Here is a 15,662-nt window from a genome sequence, read left to right as displayed (position 1 = left end):
TAAGCTAAGGCTCACCATAGAAAGAAACATGAGTGGAAACAACTGACTCTTTTTTTTCTTTCTTTCTTTGCTCAGATAAGATGATATTATCATAGGGTGTAATTAACTTGATTGCTTGTCAGGTGTTGCTGTTGGTGCAGAGACCCCCTCCTATGCACATGATGTGGTTTGTTAGAGGCAATCATAACATCTTTCCACCTCAGTGAGCATCGGAGAGATGTGCCCCCTAAACAGCAGACTGCTTCCTCTCTGCCACTGTATTACTCACTGAACTATTTTTTAGTCTTCTTATGCAAATGCATGGAGATGAATATTTTGCACCAACATAATGCATAAGGCTCATGTATATGTCTTGCTTTATCTGCCTGTGGCGCCGCCAGCCTCCATGTTGCTGAACAAAATGCTGACTCCTTGATGAGGGTCAGAAAATGAACGCCTCCTCCTGCTGTGGTCCGCCAGTCACCATGTATCAGCAGAGTGCCGGATTTGACCTCAATGCCAGCTGTGACTGGCTGGCTCCTCACTGTAACTGGACATCAGTGGACACAGCGCTGCAGCTGCCTACCTTTTCTACAGCAGCCAAAGTCAGGGTGATTATTACCTTCATCCTGTGTGGCATTTCCACTTTCTGCAATTTGGCTGTGCTGTGGGCAGCCAATGGCCACAAGCGCAAATCCCACGTCAGGGTGCTGATAATCAACTTGACTGTAGCCGATCTCTTGGTTACCTTCATCGTGATGCCCATGGATGCCGTGTGGAACATCACAGTTCAGTGGCTGGCTGGCGACCTGGCTTGCAGATTTCTGATGTTCCTAAAACTACAGGCCATGTACTCCTGTGCCTTTGTCACAGTGGTGATTAGTCTGGACAGACAGTCAGCTATCCTCAATCCTCTGGCCATTAGTATGGCCCGGAAAAGGAACAGGGTCATGCTGATGGTGGCGTGGACTATGAGCACCTTGTTCTCAATCCCTCAGGTAAGGCCAAGTAACACTGGTTTGATAAGACAGGTCATTACAGATTGTCTGGTACAGTTAAACAGAGGCTGGCCACTCTGAAGACGGTGGTTCAGAGAGAAGTGCTGGGTTATAGGATGCAGAGAACTGATCCCTCTCCTGTGTTAGGCTTTTCCTTGTACATCTGAAACCTCTCCTCCATGATCCATACAGTATTACAATAAGGAAGGCTATAGGTCTTTGTACCTGGCAATGGATGACTGGATCTACAGTATAGATATTATCTTAGTCTCATAGTGCTCACATGCTAGAGGAAATTATAACCTGGCTTTGCATTTACTTGAAACCACTTCTTACACATTTTGCACCATTCTCTCTGTTTACATCTAATTTACATAAAAAAAATGTTTAGGCTTTGATTTAATGCAGAAAAACCTGTTGCATAATTGAGGGGACCCACAGTGACTCAGAGCAAGGGATTAGTGGCTCTATCTGAATAACACTAGGACAGAAAATCCCTAATCCTGCCAGTATAGATGCTTCATGGTGAAGCATCTATACTGGCGGTGAGGGAAAAAAAAAAAAAAAACAGAAGTGTGGCGATACAGTGCAGCCCTCACCACACAGAGCACTGATGTTAGGCGTTACTGCAGAAAAACAGATTACATTTGATGGCATTAGGTTTAAATGTTCAGTACCAGTGTTTTTAAATCGCCAACTTGTACAATATCCACACATAGCAAATACAACAAGAGCTGAAATTATTAGGTGATCAATCCATTGGTCTGATAGGAAAATATACTACTTTGGTATTTGCAAAATTTGAGTGGGCATTTGTGACTATTTTTGGACATGTTACAAAATAACTAATTGATGAATTAAGAAAACAACTGGCAGTAATTACAAATAAGGCATGGTTGAGGTTAAGACACCAAAACTTAGATTAAGAGGTAGAGAAAAATCGTCTCGATTAAATATGCAAAAGTCAACACAACTGATTGTTTGTTGCTCTGTCTGTTGAGCTTCCCATTCTCACACAGCATATACAGTTTCCAGTGGTAACAGTGGCTGATATACCACTCAAAATTCTTCATAATCTTCACAATGAGCCCTTAATTTCAGACAGATTTAGGCAAAAGCATGCTTCTCATTTCAAGCCTGCAACTGTCAACTTTCCTAGTGAAAATGTCAGCTGTTGCTAGCAGATTTTACCAGCTAGCTAGCTCATTAAACTAACTTGTGTGCCAACTTTTTGATGTATCATTAACCTGTTTTAAAATGGGATCCCTGCATAGGGTCTTAAATCAACAACTCCTCCAACCTTAACAACCATATAGGTCACTCGTTCCTACCCTCAGATATGACCCATAGTAGTCCAACGACAGCCACACCAGGCCTCTGTTGTCATGGTAACAATAATACACAGTGAGTGTTGTTGCATTGAAGGTTAAGGAACAGTCAAGGTTTAATTATGTTTAGGCACAAAAATGTGTTTTTGTTGGGTTTTGGAAAAGATCATAGTTCAGGTTAAAATAAACACTTCCTTTGGGTGAGAGGCCCTTCGACCTGCCATCATGGTTTCAATAATTCATACTTTGAAGTTGTGGAACGGTTATGGATAAAAGAAACAACACGGACTATTGGTTTCACATGGGTAAATCACTGTGTGAAAGTCCTGTGTTTTGACAAAGCATCCATCCACCCCAACAGCCTCCTAATGTAGGCCTCTCCTATGTAATATGTCACCTGGTCCTTGGTAAGCATCAATGTTAAATGTGTAAAATACTTATCAACCACCTCCATTCCTTTAGTTTTTGCCATGTTACATAGAGGACATTTGGAAGTAAATAATGTAACCTGTTGTAAAATGTTATTATATTTCACCAAAGATCCAAACAGAGAAGGAAAGGGAAATACTGAATGACAACTCCAGCTATCTTAATCATTATTTAATCTCTAAACCCACAGATGTTCATTTTCCATAACGTGACCATCACATATCCAGCCAACTTTACTCAGTGCACCACAAGGGGGAGCTTTGTCACTCACTGGCAGGAAACTGCCTACAACATGTTTACCTTCTCCTGCCTCTTCCTGCTGCCACTGGTCATAATGATCGTCTGCTACACCAGGATCTTCATCCAGATCTCCAAACGGATGACAAAAAAGAGCTGTAAGTTTTCTGCTGAGGCCGGTGTATCAGTGGATCAGAAAAAGCCCTCAATTTGATGCACTTACTTTAAACAAAAGGTAGAGTACTAGTAAGTAATTATTTCCATACTTGCGTCCTAGCTATCCCTTAACACTTGACTCCTCTTCTCTATTCTAGTGTCTTCTAATGAGCTACATCTGCGCTGTTCAAAGAACAACATCCCCAAAGCACGAATGAGAACTCTGAAAATGAGCATCGTCATAGTGATCTGCTTCATAGTCTGCTGGACTCCGTACTACCTGTTGGGTTTGTGGTACTGGTTCTTCCCAGATGACTTGGAGGGAAAAGTCTCTCACTCCCTCACCCACATCCTGTTCATCTTTGGTCTTTTCAACGCCTGCCTGGATCCGATCATCTATGGGCTGTTCACCATACGCTTCCGCAAGGGGCTGAGGAGCTGCTACAGTAAAGCCACGGTGACGTCAGACAAGGAGAGTAACGCAGTGATGACAGAGTCTTTGAAGTGTACTGCTGCTGTGTTGCCTTCTAAAAGAGGAATGACCACTGGTGTAAAAGACATCAACTGTGAACAGGCTGAGCCAAGATCCACAGATGACAGGTGTCTGACTGTTTTCAGTCAAAGAGAAGCAGGACAACCTTGCCACAATAGTGCTGAGAGCACAATATGATGATGAGAAAAAACAGAGTACAACCAGGAACTTTATACTATTTAACGGACTGGTTCCATTATTTCACCGTTTTCAGTGTTATCTGTCTATCTGTACAACATCTAACGTGCATGTGTAGAGTAAGTCTGAAAACATAGAATATCCATCACTAATGTCTCATGTAGAGACAAACACATTAGTCAACATTAGTCTACTTAGCCTGACGCTGTCCATCTTACTTCAGGGTTATTTAACTTTATGAATACAGTATAACATATGTGGAGCTGTTTGATGGTTTGTGTGTTGTGTAACTGGCTCCCATCTTGAGAGAAGTTTGCTGTATGTAATGTACATTGACGATACCCTGCAGAAACGTTCAGGACTAAATGAAAAGTAGAAGACGGAGATTGCCAGGTTACACAACAGTGTTGCCTGTGTTCTGTATGTGGCTACACACTGCCCACAGGTCTGTTAGGATGTCTCATATGACTGTTGAGATTACTGAGATTGCAGATTTGCAGCTGCAACACAATCAGATCAGATGTTTCAAACAGAAATCATATGGTTTGAACTATATTATCCTTAGCATGTACACCACATGTTATAGGCCATAGCATTGTTTGTGTAACGAATAAAACTGCAATGAAAAAAGACATAAAACACAACATGAAACACAATACAAAATTCCCATATTAAATATAACTGTCCACCTGATAAACGTTCACTCCAACTCTCTATTATGTGTGTTCAATACAGACTTGAGCTTTGACATGCAGTATGTAACTACAATTGGCTTTTTTCACAGCGGACATTTTGACTTGTTAAAGCTGGAAAAGCACAGGTGTTACATTAACATTAATGATGGCTCTGATCCACTGACATGTCCCCGTATGCTACGACAGAGTGACAGCGAGGCAACATGCACAATATCACAATATCAGGACCTTGAACGGAAGCAGCTGAAAGCAGCAGATTTGTTAGAACAAATTTGAAAAGATCAGTTTATGTTTTTTTTCAGAGCTCATTCATTTTCAGCAAATATGTTTTGTGATTTATAATGGAATATTAATGAAAGAACTGCCTCCAGTAATATAATATGGGGATAATGCAAGACCACTGCTGGAGCCGGGACTTGGTACTACTGCATGCACTATTATGCAGATTACAGTAATATAAGAAATTCATAAAGACAGTCTACTTCTGCAGTTGCCTGATTATGTAAACAGTTTGACTGCTGCTTATTTTTATGTATGTCTCTAATAACTGTTCATCTTAATTTCTCCTATATGCCTGGAAAAGGTTCATGCCGTGCTGTTTCAGTGCTAGATAGATCCATCTATCCATTACTGAGAAGCTAATCTACTTTTTTTTTTTTTTTGCTTTAAATATAACTTATACTTAAATGATCAATCAGTTATCAAAATAGTTTCCAAATGTTTTTTTGTCAATTGACTTTTCAGTTAAATTGCTTAGCTCTAGCTGTTACCATTGGGCCCATCCTTCTTCAGAATCTTTGGAATGGCACATGAAGAGATGTAGTTTACCTCCCTGTTTAATATATGTGTTATTTCCAAAAATCAGCATTTTGTTTTATTAAATGTTAAGGTTTTAATAGTTTCTAACAAACATGTATCCATTGCATTAACTAGGGTGCAGTGTAGCCTCAACAAAGAACAAACGTCAAGGGACTTGTGCTAATGGTTAGCATTTAGCCAGGTCACCACCTATTAGCTAGTTACCATAACACTGTTAATTTATGTGCTTTGGAATGATGCAACTTGATTCTGTGTTGGGAAATAATTAATTCTGCAAAACTGTGATATGCATTTTGATATTCTTTTGTCTCCAGTTGATTCCTAAATATCCAATGGATGTCTCCAGCTAGCATCATGTAGCTCCAACTCTATCTCATAAAATTCTGTTAAATGAGCCCAGAATCCCCAACACACTAGAGATAGATTGCTGTGGAGACGGATGGGACAGGGCCACAAATCAAAGCATGTTATGCACCAGATAATCCCCCCATACCACAAAATGAATGTCTCAAACATTTGAATAGGAAACAACTTTTGCACTGAGCATCACAGTTACAGTTTAGGCAAAAAAAGAAGAATCAAAATAGGTTTGAAATTAGCATAAAGCAAATAAATCTTAAGGTTGGACAACTGAGTTAACTCTTGTGTTTTCATAATGGGTTAGGGTTAGGGTTAACAAATGAATGGCAAAAATTGAATATACTTCCTTCTGGACTACTTCAGTATGAAACAACTGCCTGTTTCCCGGTGGGGTAAACAGATTTTCCCTTTACTTTTTGCTTATTTTAAATTCTTGATAGAGTTCGATTACCAGCCATTGGTTTGGACAGACTGAATGTCACAGACTTTGACTTCTCATCAGTATGTGGCTCCTGTCATGATCTGGTCAGAAATCTCCTGTGATTACTCAAGAAAGGGCAGCAAATCTCTTTGTCTCCCCTCTTCACTGCTTTCTGATGATCAGGATTCAGGATGCTATGGTCTTTTGCTTCACCTCTGGGACTCACTGGCTGGGCTCTCATCTAACTGTAGCAAAGAAAATGAGCTGACCAAACATATGTACAGAAACCAATGAAATCCTCTCAGTCATGCCTTGTATGACTTGGATTAATGGATAGAGCTAATAGAGCCAGGAATAAGGGTTTGCAATAGCAAAAGATCACAGTTTTTCTGTAGCTATGTCTTGTTAGTATAATGCATTACTTTGTATCCATGAGCTTGCGTGAGCAGCAGTCATATTGTGTGCATTGCTTTGGGCCATGTGGCTGGACAGAAAGCTGAGCCACAAGGCAAATCTCTCATTTAATTGGACAATCTTTGTTCCAACCCCCTCTCTATCTTGGAGGCTGTAGCCATGAGTGTAAGATCGTGAAGATAGTGAGTGAAAACACTGAGACTGCAGATCCAGACAGCTAAAAAATGTGTCTCAGGAGATTTAAGAGCTCAGAAATCCAAGACAACCAAAGCCTGTTGGTTCTGGCAGCCTTGATGGATGCCACCTGGATGCTTAGTGTGCAGAGCATGACTACCTGTGAGGATGTTCTGAAGCCTGCATCTCCCACCTGTGAGGGGGAGTTTGGACCATGCTGAAGAGGATAATGGATAGGCTACTATGTAACAGTATAACCTGCTATGCAGCTGTATATATAACAACGTGGTGTGGTTAGCTATACAATAAAGTACCACTATTATATGAAAGAATATAGATATCTAATCCCTTCCTACCTTCCAATCTGTCATTTTGGTTTGTAAAAAGTGCTACCTCTGTATCACCTCCGATGAAATTTAATGCAGATTTTTATTTATTTTTTATTTTTAATTAGAACAACAAAATGTATTGCTCTTGTTGTTAAAAACTTTATCAGATGTAACTAAATGTGGAAGGAGCAATAAGCCACTCAGATGTTATACTTGAGATGAATTCCAAAACAAATGGACTTGTCCAAACTTGCTTCCTAGTAGATTTATAATTTGAAGGAATAGTGTGACATTTTGGGAAATACACTGATTTTCTTGCAGATAGTTAGATGAGAAAATTAACACTCACGTATGTGACTCAGATGTCGAGCTGTAACTGAGAAGCATTTAGCTTAGCTTAGCATAAAGACTGGATAAGGGGGAAACAGCTATCCTGGCTCTGTAGTTACAGAGAAATCAAGCTATCAACACGGCTCAGTCTCACTGTTTGACATGTTTTTTGTTTAACCTTTGCACACAAATGTAATAAAGACAGAACTATCATGTTCTTAACGAACATTAGTTCATCATTTACATTCCTTTAATTATACATAAGTTAGTGTATGTGTAATATACAATATATATATATACAATATATATATATATAAACAATACAGCATGTTACTGAGTTTTTGAGATGGTGGTAAGTGTATTTTTTAAATTTTGGAAATAACGATGCTAGCTGTTTCCCCTTGCTTCCAGTCTTCATGTCAAGCTAAGTTAAGCTAACGGTCACCTGGCTTTAGTCCCATACCACTGCAGAGTGGTATGGGGCTTCTGCAAGACAGTGAATGAATGCATTTTCATCATAAATAATATACAATCATACAAAAATATTTGATAGATCGTAAACCAATCATGGTATATTGAATTTCTTTGTTGTGACACCGCTTTTTCTTTTTTTTTTTTTTTTTTTACACTGTTGTTGAAGACACATCTGTTGTTATTGGCTTTACTGGGTAGGATTTTCTGTCCAGACTGGCTGCTGTGTTGAACTGGATGAGATGGATGGCCCAAATCACTGTCTGTCTCCAAGGGGGCTTGTAAGCTCAGAACATTTTATCACTGATGTTTCCAGTTCCACTGAATCCTCTGGAGACCCTGAAGCTAGGTCCCTATTACCAGAGCAGTCAGCACATCTGGTCAAGGGCAATGATGGTACTCTGTCCTGATGATCTAAAGGACTGAATAGCCTTTGGCTTAATGAAAGAATAAAAGATTACACACTCACCAACAACATACAGTTGACTGTTGTTTTAATCTAGTTGGTCACCTGCCAGGACCTATATCAATGATACCAGAGCTGTTTTCAGTCTAATCCTATCAGCCAAGAATGAAAGATCCTGTGTGTTGGATGACTGTTGTTACTATTGTTGCAGCAGAACAAGTTATTGCTTAGATTGTCTTGGACTTGGCCCACATTATTGTCTCATCTCTTCTCGGCTGGAGAAAGCCAGCTCATTCACTGTTCACTGATCCTTCCCAGGCCTGTCCACTCCTATTACATCTCCTCTAGTGAGAGGGGAGCACGCTGTCTGATGAGCGCATCATCACGTAAGCCTCCCTTCAACATTTATCTCAGTCGTACCTCTCACAAAACAGATGTACATACCTGTAGCTTGCTAAAGGACAGCTGCTCAAGCCAAGAAACATGCCTGTGTTTTCCACCATGCAGCTGCCAATTCAATGCGTTGATCAGCATGAAATCCACAGGAGTGTACTGTTTATGTACAGCATGTACAGCCACTTAAAGACAGTCCAGTGTTACGCACCACTAGTTCTGTATGAGCAGTGCATTTCTTACCGAGTTCATGTAACATTTGTGCTTTTTCATTGCTCTGAATCAGCCAGCTGCTCTGGTCAGATCTTCTAGTCTTTTAGAAATCACCACTGCTCACTGCTTCACTGTTCTCACATTATGTCAGCTGGGTCAGATGATGTCTCTGACTGAGATATTAGCCAGAGTACATTTATTTGCCTGCAGTTGCTTAGCTGTTGTAAGCCTCACTGAATTTTGTGGCCATAAAGTTCATAGTGAGCTCAGGCTGGAGGGTTTTTTTCACCATGTGCATTCAGACTTGTCTGTCACTGTCAGTTAACAGTCCAGTTGCTCTTATTATACTAAAACTACAATAGGACGTGAGTGCATTTTACAAAGTACAGTGATAACTTCTGTTCTCTGTGCCTGCTGTCTTATGGAGGTGTTTTGAAGCACTGCAGGACATTTCTTCTGTGTGCAGCAACGGTTTTGAGGGAGCCCTGTGGAGTTGTTTGAGTCCATATCTTAGTCCATTTCTTAGCACCATCACTTGAATTATTACTGTGACTTTCTGTGCAGTTTTTATATGGCACTGTGGTTCCATTTTCAAGGAGGAAAACATTACATCAAATTACTTTTCTGTAGCTTTACATTCAGATGAAGTAGTCTGTAAAATTCTTGTGTGACTTGTACCAGCATAAGTGCTACCCAAAAAGGGAAAATCTTACTCAGGAGCCAAACCCCTTTCCTTTTAAAAGTCACTTTCAGGTAGTGGTAGAATTGTTGGATTCGTGTTATCGCTGCAGTTGAACCACTGTGACATATAGGCTGATCCAATTTTCCCTGTCAAACATTGGTGCAGATTAAGTGCAGAGATAGCTGAAAGTCATTACGGGCACATTAGACTGTAAGCTCATCCCTCACTTTCCAGATACAGAGGGCTGCAGTCATTGGTAACTGGCTTTGCCATATCAAAGTGGCATTTAACACATCTATCGTGACCTTTTCAAATATGTCAACACTATCAGACAATGGACTGCACTTTGAGTTCTGCTGCAAAGTAAACCTGGAGACGTTCAAAGAGAGTACTTCTCATGTGAATCAGTGTTGATTCAGTTAAGTCTCATATTTAATTTTATTATAAGAGGAATAGGAATTGATATTGATACTTTTGATATTTTAAGTATTTTTTTGATGCAGATACAGAACATTTTAAAAGCATGAATTTTATTTGTAACAGAATATTTATACACTGTGGTATAATACTTGGACTTAAAGGGGCTATTTTTAAGTTTTCTCTGTTGGCAAACATGGTTTCTTGCAGGGAGCAGGTGGTGGATGTGATCACTTGGCAAGAGCTTCAGCCATTGGACTGGGATTTGTCCCAGTACGCTTGATGGCCAGTCTGACAGTGCTTTGAAGTTTATGATACACAGGAGCAGCATGTAAGTAAAACAATACAACTGACAAATACTGATAATGAAAGAATAAGGACCAAACAAGTTTGATGGTTGCCATTTATGTCTAAACCAGGTTAGGGATGTGTTCACCACTCATAAGTGAATTATGGACTTGTGTATAGTATAAAATACTAGTTGAAGATATAAGGTCTACAGGCGAGTAGTGTAACTGCACTGGAACGATATGTTCTGATGTCATTTTATGAGGAACATCTCTCTCACAGGTTTTTGGAGTCATACACCTAAGACAACAGCTCCTTCAACAGTGACACCTGTGCTTTTGTATTACAAGCAACTGTCAGTGCACTGATGCTTCAAGATGATTGGTCAACCCTGTATAGCTTTATTAGAGGGTGTGTATGTATGGTTATAAGAGGGTATGGGTTTGTTTCAGGAATTCAAAATAAAAGGGATGCAGTGACCTTGACTATTTAATTTCCCCTCTTACCAGAGGTGTTGGAATTAATTTCTATAATCATTTGACCTGCAAATAATCAAGAGTCGTTGCACCTGATTAAACTAGGCATGGCTATCTGACTGCTGCTGTGGTCCCGCCAAGCATTTTCTCCTGTGAATGCAGAATATCACTAAAGTCCTTTGCATTTATTTAATCTCTTGTGTGTCTCCTCTCTGTCGCTGTGAAGCTTGCTCTGTGGTGAAAATGTCAAATGGATTCTCGTGAGACCAGAGAGGAGGATGAACTTTAAGAACGGCCTCATCTCAGTGTCTGTGGATTATTCATTTCATGGTTAATCAGGGAGGCTGTTTTTTTTTCTTTCTCCTGCAGCCCGAGGAAGAGACTAAGCGTCTGTAAACTCACTCTACACCCCACACCTTTGCCAATCTAAATTTCATGATCTATCTTCAAACTCAATGCCATGTCAGTGCAGTAAGTGTTTTAAATACCTCTACACAATTTCAGTGCAATAAATGTCGAAAAGGAGCTGAGGACTTTGACAAACAACTATTTAGACACAAAAACTCACAGTTACAAAATAATACAGGGGATTGGCACCTCCCTGTATGATGGATTTGTAAAGGTAATCCAATCAAGTCATTCAATTCGATGGTTTACGGTGAACTACAAGGCAAATTGTGAAAAAATAGTTTAATAATGAGAGAAGGAATAGCAGGTAATGCACTGATTGACAATTTATTAGTATATATGCAGCTTCAAGATAAAATTTCAGACATATCTGAGCACCTGAGGTGTGATAAAATGAAATGAAATGTATACTGAGCATAATGAACCACTGAACATTAACAGTCATACAGCTTACTTCACTCTCAGAGAAATGTGAGCTTCTGAGAGCTCCAGGACAAAGAACAGTTTTGATATAAAAAGTTAGCTTGTGAACCATGAAATTCCTAAATACCAGACAATAAAATATTAAACATTTTAAAAAGTGCATGGGGATGGACGTCATCAGAGGACAATCTTGAAACGTCATTGTGCTCTTCACAGTCAAACGCAGAAAACACACATACATGTACATATGGGAAGCAGAAGGCCCTATCCCATCTGATTACGAGACAGGGGAAGGGATATACATATATTTTAGCATTGCTTGGCTGGAACAATGTTATCTGTTTCTTTTCTGCATACTTGCACAAAACATAATACTAGAGCTGCTTCTTGGGGATCATGCTGGTGCATACAAACAAATCATTGCCATATTTTCTGATGCTGTTTCTCCATTTTAGACACAAAAATATATTTCAGTTTTAAAACAATGAAAGCGAAGAAGACGAGCTTGAATGGAAGTAGTAGGTATATCTAAGTACATTGATTGATTGATTATTGGTACATTTTGAGGTTCCTCTTAGTCTGAGAAATTACTAACGATAGATTTGTTAAGAGCTGGATAAAACAGTTTGGTTCTCTTTTACCTTTATGATCTTACCTTGTTGAAATCGTCTTCTTTTATGTACATGCTTATTTCATTGTTTTTGTCTTGTCTAACTTACCTTGATCCACTTCAAGCAAGGTCCCTGATACTATTGGGAATATTAAGAAATCCTGAGGTTTGTTTTAGCTGAGAAAAAAGTGAACAATATGCAAAGACAAACACTTATGTTTTAAATGAAAGAGTTTTTTTTTCTTTTGCACTCAAGTATGTGATATAAAAATACATGCCAGAAAGCTAGTGGAGTACCTTGTTGTAATAGCCCTTACAGGGACAGGAAATATATTTACTTTATGGACCCAGAAATTCAAGTTACATTGCAAAACCCTCAAAAGGAAATAAGCTTTAAGGTCTGGGTGTAAGACTGACTAAAGACTAAGTGACTAGGAATAATTTTACATTGTGGGAGGTACACTTTTTTTTCTTGCCTAGAGTTTGATCAGGATAGACCGCTCTTATGTCTGTACAGTAAATATGAAGGTGCCACCAGTGGCACAAAGACTGGACACGAGGCGAAGAGGCTAGACTGACTCTGTCCAAGCATAACAAATCCCCCACTAGCACATCTAAAGCTCACTAATGAACAAGTTATCTTGTTTGTTTAATCTGCCCATAAACCGAGGATAAAAGGAACAAGCTGTGGTTTAAAGGAGGGTAATGTAGCTTGCTAATTATTGGCTGGGAGCACTAAATTCCTGGATTCTTGTCCACACAGTGAAAACGCCAGGCATCCAGTGGAGAGTCCAATAAATCACTGCTCCTGACCAAGAAGTAGTCCTGTGCATGCTCCCTGGTAAAACCACAACCTGTTACTTTTAGGCCTACACCTTGGTAATTATAGGTGCTGATATATATTTGACAGAGCAAGTCTAGTTGTATCCCTACTTTCCAGTCTTTGTGCTAACCTAAGCTAACCAACTGATGACTGTAGCTTCATAAGCATATAGACATGAAAATGCTAATGATCTATTCATCTAACTCTTGCCAACTTAAACCTGAATTAACTGATTTTTAGTTTTTTGACTGACAAATAATCACGTTTCAATGAACTTGTTAGCCAACAGTGTTGCTAAGTTTCAGCTGTTTCTGGCCAACTGTTGAATGTAAGTCCAATATTCACTCTGCTTTTAGCTCTTTTTTGGTCTCCACCAGCTCTTGAAAGAATATTTGGTCTTTAGCTAATAAATGCTCCATTGTTGACCAGGCTAACTTTGTCCTGCCATTTGGTGCAGGGAAGACAGCAGCAAATCTCTGATGAGAGCAGTGAAACTGATCCAAAGAAACCAAAATAAAATAAACAGCAAAACACCAAATAAACAGAATACTAATGGTATACAGCACAGTTAGCTGGAAACACTATCTATTTTGTTGACAACAAACCCAATTACAGTTTTACATAGACACTGAATGATGAATTGATTAATTATGGTTACATGATTATGATCTCCTCACTTTGATCTTGCCTGTAAATCCGCTGTACCTAATTGAAATAAATACATTCAGCATCTGGATTACTAATGAACTCTCTGAGGGGATCTCAGTAAGACCAGCTATCATTCAGTTGGCAGCTAATTGTGATCCTATGTAAGAAGAACATGATGTTTACTTTTAAACCACACAGACCCTATGTGCTTGATTATTCCTTTCTCCAGATATGAAAATGGAAACATGGGTTATTTCAAAAAAAGAGCTCTGAATTAAAGAACACACATGAGAAGCAAGCGAACAGCAGGATTACTTCCTTACTCAAAATGCAAAAGTCTGTTAACAATGGAGTGCTTTTGTTGGGGACCTTAAATAAAATAAGTGGCAAGATGCACCTATACTTACTACTAGCTTTTAAACTAAAAGGGCCTCAGTATGTGTGTGTGTTCCTGACAGGTGTATGAGTGGATGAGGTAGATGAAACAGTTGCTATATGCAATATAGCTGCTTGGATTTTGCTAATCTGTGTTTCATTTCTGTCAATAGATGGAAGGGCTGTGCAGGATCAAAGAAAGTTTTGAAAAAGCTACAGTAAGACGATGCCACGCCATGCTAACACAATATGTTAACAGACAAAGAAAAAGTGTGAGGGGGAGAAATAGTTTTTTTTGGATGATGTTTTTTGACCCTGTCAGATGTGTGCACATTCAAATGGAAATGGTTTGCAGAGCAACATCTGATATAGCTGCTCAGTAAAACCAGTCTCCTGTACCAGTGAAGGTAATGTGTAGGTTATATTGTATAACATTCCAATATAATATAGGGCAGTATATGTTGAGGGATGAGGGGGATGAGTTTCTCATTTCCTTCCCCAGTCTCTCTGGGAATTTGAATTTGTGACCTCCTGTCATCTCAAGACCAGGATATGACAGGACAAAATGAAACTTTAATGACCTCAGTGGGAGAACTGTGCCAAAGATATGAAGCAGATAATAGCAGACAAAGAAGAGGAAAAAAGACACAACAAATAATGTAGGGACAAAATATAACTGAAATGACAAGCACAGCAAAGACATCAATAAAAGGCAGACGCAGTACAGAGATAGCACGTGCATATTAGAACATTAGAGTGACACAAACATCAGGTGCTTTGCTGCCATCTAGTGGCACAAAGTCCACACACAGCACAAAACTTCAAAACCTGTAATTATATAACTGTAAGTTCAACAAATTTGTAAATTCAGTTAAGAAGTTTGAAAAATATTGCTGTTGTTATCACTTGCTTTCTGTAAATCATGTAGATTTGTGAAGTTTGGTTAAGTTAATCCTTTCTCTGTATATAATTCCCATATAATTTCATTTCATTCCCAGTACAAATATAGTCTGATCTGTAGCACCTCAAACTACTTCAACTACTTTATACTTCAACTTCATGCGCATTTTAGATGTAGTACTTTTTATACATTATATTTACTCAGATTAAGATTTTATAAATAAGAGGTTTGAGCGGCCCCTAGACTATAATAATGAAATGGCCTCCACAATAAACAACTGCAATATTAAAATTCTACTTATTGCATCAGCAAAAATGATCAAGGGCATTTGTATTAATGATAAGTATTGAAAATAAAATATTATAATCCTACTCATAAGGACATGTATACACACTGAGTACTTTTATTTGTAATACTTTTATTTAAATATAATTTAGAATGCTGTGCATCCACTTGTAATGGAGTATTTTTACTTTGTGGTGTTGTTACTTTTACATAACGATGCTATGGCAGATGGGGACAAAACTCTTGACCTTTAATTACACGGGAGGCTGCAACTTCACATCACCAAAATACAAGTAATCTGTCGTGACAATAGCGACAATCATCGTTTGTGTAAAGCATCTACAGGTCACTATATCTAATCTGTTATTTGACTGAGTCACAACTGCCATTGCAGTGCTATCTCGTTATTTTGACTGCTGGAAAAATGAGCCATCTGACTGTCTTGTCTTTTTGTTGTGATTTAATGTCACCTGTGCGCGCGTGTGATCGAAGTCTAATTGACAC

General features: G+C 39.0%; 1 protein-coding gene across 1 annotated transcript; it reads left to right on the top strand.

Moving 5' to 3' along the window:
* The first annotated feature begins 271 nt into the window (after nucleotides 1-271).
* On the top strand, nucleotides 272-5,047 carry LOC108897645 (putative gonadotropin-releasing hormone II receptor). Its single transcript, XM_018697371.2, has 3 exons — nucleotides 272-977; nucleotides 2,925-3,129; nucleotides 3,286-5,047. The coding sequence occupies exons 1-3, from the start codon at nucleotides 429-431 to the stop codon at nucleotides 3,795-3,797; spliced, it is 1,266 nt and encodes a 421-aa protein (XP_018552887.2). The 5' UTR covers nucleotides 272-428; the 3' UTR covers nucleotides 3,798-5,047.
* Nucleotides 5,048-15,662: the final 10,615 nt, after the last annotated feature.

This window comes from Lates calcarifer, linkage group LG2 (assembly GCF_001640805.2).
Source record: "Lates calcarifer isolate ASB-BC8 linkage group LG2, TLL_Latcal_v3, whole genome shotgun sequence".
Taxonomy (NCBI): domain Eukaryota; kingdom Metazoa; phylum Chordata; class Actinopteri; family Centropomidae; genus Lates; species Lates calcarifer.
The sequence above is the reverse complement of the archived record's forward strand: the minus strand, read 5'-3'. Positions and strand labels throughout refer to the sequence as shown.

Excerpts from the sequence above, each read along its gene's own strand:
- LOC108897645 (XM_018697371.2), top strand. The coding sequence starts at position 429 with ATGAACGCCTCCTCCTGCTGTGGTCCGCCAGTCACCATGTATCAGCAG. Across the intron at positions 978-2,924 it reads CCTTGTTCTCAATCCCTCAG|ATGTTCATTTTCCATAACGT; the intron begins GTAAGGCCAAGT and ends CTAAACCCACAG. Across the intron at positions 3,130-3,285 it reads ACGGATGACAAAAAAGAGCT|TGTCTTCTAATGAGCTACAT; the intron begins GTAAGTTTTCTG and ends TCTCTATTCTAG.